Genomic DNA, 4228 nt, shown 5'->3' with positions numbered 1-4228 from the left:
TTTATTATATATATATATATATATATATATATATATATATATATATATTATACAGTGTCATACATTTGTACAGACTTTATATGTTTTATGACTTTATATGTGACAGACCTGAAGACAGAGGTATGGATTGGTCTTTTGGGTGATGGAAACACCTCAGTTTTTGAATGGGTCGATAAAGTACCAGTTTCTTTCACATACTGGGCCAGAGCTCAACCTCCACCACTTCTACCAAATACCATCCACTGCGTGTACTATTCAGGAGAGGTGTGTGTGTGTGTGTTTCGTCATGTCAGATTATATCACATAAATAAGAGCGCTGTTCTGAATATTAGCTCGGCTCTAATTTCTCTATGTGTGTTTGCAGCATCATACATGGTCTGTGTCTGATTGTGAAAAGCCGAGGGCTTACATGTGTAAGTCGAATGGGAGTGTGAATGAGAGCGCCCCAGAGGAAGGCTGCCCTTCAGACAGGGTGAGTGACCATCACTATGGAACAATTCACTCCAACTCCATGGATATACATCATGTTTGTGCTTCATGTTGTTGTTATTGCCGCCTATGTGAATCTGATTCATGAATAAGCAGACATCTGTTTTTTTCTTCTCTCTAGAATTGGAAGAGACATGGCAATGCTTGCTATAAAGTGGACACTGAGCTGGTGTTCTATAAAAACAGCTGCCACATCACCATTAATAACAGGTAACTGTTAACATATATTTGATTTACAACTTGTAAGATCAGCATGAAACAAAGAGCTATAATCTTACAGTTAATAGTATCGCTGAATACATTGGTTTAGAATGTCACACTAATATATCAAGATGCAAGATGTAAAATGTATTTATTCTGGAACAGATACATTATTTTTCCTGCAAAAGAACAATAGTTTGAAAAAAGAAGAACAAAATAACAAAAAAGTAATTTTTTCTCATAGAAAGTAGCCACTTGCTTGTCCAAGTGATAAAAAAAAATCATATTCTGCTGCCAGTTGCTTAAACATAACCACTATATTAAGACTGTATCTTAAGAACTAGTTTTACCAACTAGCAGTTAGCCAAGGGGTAACTGACTAAATGCATTTTTAATGACTGACTTTAAAATGTTACCCCCAATCTTAATAAAAAAAATAGTTGACTAATTTTTTAAAGACTAGTCTAAGCGGTTTATGCAACCGGCTACTGCTCTCTAGATATGACTCTTTGAATTAAGTCTGATCTTTCAAAACTGGAATAACACGCGTGATATGAAGCATCATGTTGGTAGAACATACAGTGCAGAATGAGTTACGTGACAATTTTATACCACAAGTATGATAAATAATAATAGTGAGCCATTAATAAAACTAAACTAGTTTCTAATTTTGAAATTTTCTAGTAACATGAAGATGTATAATCCTCTCTCTAGATTTGAACAGGCCTTCATTAACAGTCTTCTGAAAGAGCACATCAGCACTGAGGTGTTGTATTTCTGGACGGGGCTACAGGACACTAAAGGCTCCAGGGAGTACCATTGGATCGGTCAGGATGGGACAGCAGACCAGGTCACCTACACTAACTGGAAATGGCTAGAACCAGGTAATGCACATCATGGGATCGACTGTGGTTGTTCAATATTGTAAATTAAAGGTATAGTTCACCCAAAAATGAAAACTGCCCCATGATTTACTCACTTACTTGAGCCTTCCTAGGTATATACGACTTTCTTCTTTCAGACGAATACAATTGGAGTGATATTAAAAAATGTCCTGGCTCTTCCAAGCTTTATAATGGCAGTGAATGGGTGTTGATATTCAATAGTCCAATAGAAGGCCAATAAAGTGCATCCATCCATCATAAAAAGTGCTCCACACGGCTCCAGGGGGTTAATAAAGGCTTCCTGAGCGTAATTGATATCCATATTTAAAATTTTATAAACCGCAATCTCTAGCTTCCGCTAACTGTTGTAGAGAGTGGCATTCCAGCGGATGACGTAGCATGTAAGCGTAGCGTAAGCTCCGGTGAGAATATGCTAGTCTCGCGAGAACCAAGTTTTGTTTACAGCAAAAGAAAGCCAGTCTCTTGGCTTATATGGAAATCCTCTGACATTTTTCTTTACAAATCCTTGTTTTGTACTTTTAATTCATGACCGGTGTTTTTTTTGTTTGTTCTCTCCTCTGCATCCTGTGTCATCTGCTGGAACGCCACTCTCTCATGAACGTATGACAGTTAGCGGAAGCTAGAGGTTACGGTTTAGAAAGTCTTAAATATGGATATTTTTCTTACAAAAACACATTGATTCGCTTCAGGATACCTTTATTAACCCTCCTTTATTTTAACTCTGATTGTATTTGTCTGAAAGAAGAAAGTCATATACACCTAGGATGGTTTGAGGGTGAGTAAATCATGGGGTGATTTTCATTTTTGGGTGAACTATACCTTTAAGTGTTTTTTTTTTTTTCGGGCACTGTGTATCATTGGTAAAGCAATACAGATTTCTGAGAAGGAAAACAGTATCCTAACTTCAGGGTTTCCACAGGTTTTAAAAAGTCTTAAATTTAGTTGTATCAAATTTAAGGCCATAAAAGTCTTAAATGGTACAAGAAAGTCTTAACTGTGATTTCAAGAGGTTTTAAATTTGGGGACAGAAAGACAAGAATTGCGATATAGCTTAAACGGATAGTTCACTCAAAAATGAAAATTCTGTCATTAATTACTCACGCTCATGTCGTTCCAAACCTGTAAGACCTTTGTTCATCTTCAGAACACAAATTGATGAAATCCGAGAGCTTTCTGACCCTCCATAGACAGCAAGGGTCCTACCACGATCAAGGTCCAGAAATATAGTAAGTAATGGGACATCAGTGGTACAACCGTACTTTTTTTCAAGTACGAGAATACTTTTTGTGTGCAAAAAATTAAAATAACGACTTTATTCAACAATTCTTCTCCTCTGCGTTAGAGACCTGCGCGGGACGGAATTTTCAGTCCCGCTCCCGCCCGCTCCCGCAAGATTCTGTCCCGCGCCCGCCCGCGGTGAGTGGATTCTAACTTAATCACCTCTGATTGGCCACTGCGTTCCAGAAATCAACAGCTGAGTCTGTGATTGGCTACATTGCAACCTTTTAAACACGTGTTATAAATAGAAACTATGCCTAGCTTGCGTATGTCAATCATTTTAATGTTAATATTAGTTGTTCTTTTTGCTTTTGTGCAACAGATAAATAACAATTTATATGTTTTAGACACTTTATGTTTAGATAATTTCTATTTTGCGGGAGTCCCGCGAATCATTTTATTCTCCCTTATCCCGCACACACACGAGTCTCTTCCCGCCCGCACCCGCACTCGCCCATCAAGAGTTGTCCCACGCCGCACCCTGTTACGTTGGGTCCCGCGGGTCCCGCAGTACTCCCGCGGGAGTGCAGGTCTCTACTCTGCGTCACCCCTAGCAACATTTTGGAGAGTGTCACAATGTTGTTTACGTGCAGATCCATGCACGCATATGCGTTGTGATACTTTCCAAAATGGGGCTAGGGGTGACACGGAGGAGAAGAATTGTTGAATAAAGTTGTTATTTTAGTATTGTTTGCGCACAAAAAGTATTCTCGTAGCTTCATAAAATTACGGTTGAACCACTGATGTCACATGGACCATTTTGTTAATGTTCTTGGACCTTGATCGTGGTAGGACCCTTGCTGTCTATGGAGGGGCAGAAGGCTCTTGAATTTCATCAAAAAATCTTAATTTGTGTTCCGAAGTTGAACGATGGTCTTACAGGTTTGGAACAACATGAGGGTGAGTAATTAAAGGAGTAGTTCACTTCCAGAACAAAAATTTACAGATAATGTACTCACCCCCTTGTCATTCAAGATGTTCATGCCTTTCTTTCTTCAGTCGTAAAGAAATTATGTTTTTTGAGGAAAACATTTCAGGAATTATCTCCATTTAATGGACTTCTATGGTGCCCGCGAGTTTGAACTTCCAAAATGGAGTTTAAATGCAGCTTCAAAGGGCTCTAAACGATCCCAGCCGAGGAAGAAGGGTCTTATCTAGCGAAACGATCGGTCATTTTCAAAAATAATAAAATAAAAATATATATACTTTTTAACCTCAAACGCTCGTCTGGTGTAGCTATGCAATGCGCAGGCTTACTTTGTGCAGTCCCGTTCTAAACAGTTAGGGTAGGTCGAAAAAAACTCCTATTTCATTTTCTCCTCCAACTTCAAAATCGTCCTACATCGCTGCAGAAG

The 4228-nt window shown here is 38.6% G+C and overlaps 1 protein-coding gene across 1 annotated transcript in view; it reads left to right on the top strand.

Annotated features, from left to right (window-relative positions):
• LOC107753885 (lymphocyte antigen 75-like) overlaps positions 1-4228 on the top strand; it is a 42449-nt gene that overhangs the window by 11060 nt on the left and 27161 nt on the right. Inside the window, exons 10-13 of the mRNA XM_016570152.1 lie at positions 107-264; positions 365-472; positions 611-699; positions 1405-1574. Of these exons, the coding sequence (XP_016425638.1) occupies positions 107-264; positions 365-472; positions 611-699; positions 1405-1574 (525 nt within the window). The remainder of the gene's footprint in view (positions 1-106; positions 265-364; positions 473-610; positions 700-1404; positions 1575-4228) is intronic.

This window comes from Sinocyclocheilus rhinocerous, unplaced genomic scaffold (assembly GCF_001515625.1).
Source record: "Sinocyclocheilus rhinocerous isolate Xijiao unplaced genomic scaffold, SAMN03320098_v1.1 scaffold711, whole genome shotgun sequence".
In the NCBI taxonomy this organism is placed as follows: Eukaryota; Metazoa; Chordata; class Actinopteri; order Cypriniformes; family Cyprinidae; genus Sinocyclocheilus; species Sinocyclocheilus rhinocerous.
The sequence above is the reverse complement of the archived record's forward strand: the minus strand, read 5'-3'. Positions and strand labels throughout refer to the sequence as shown.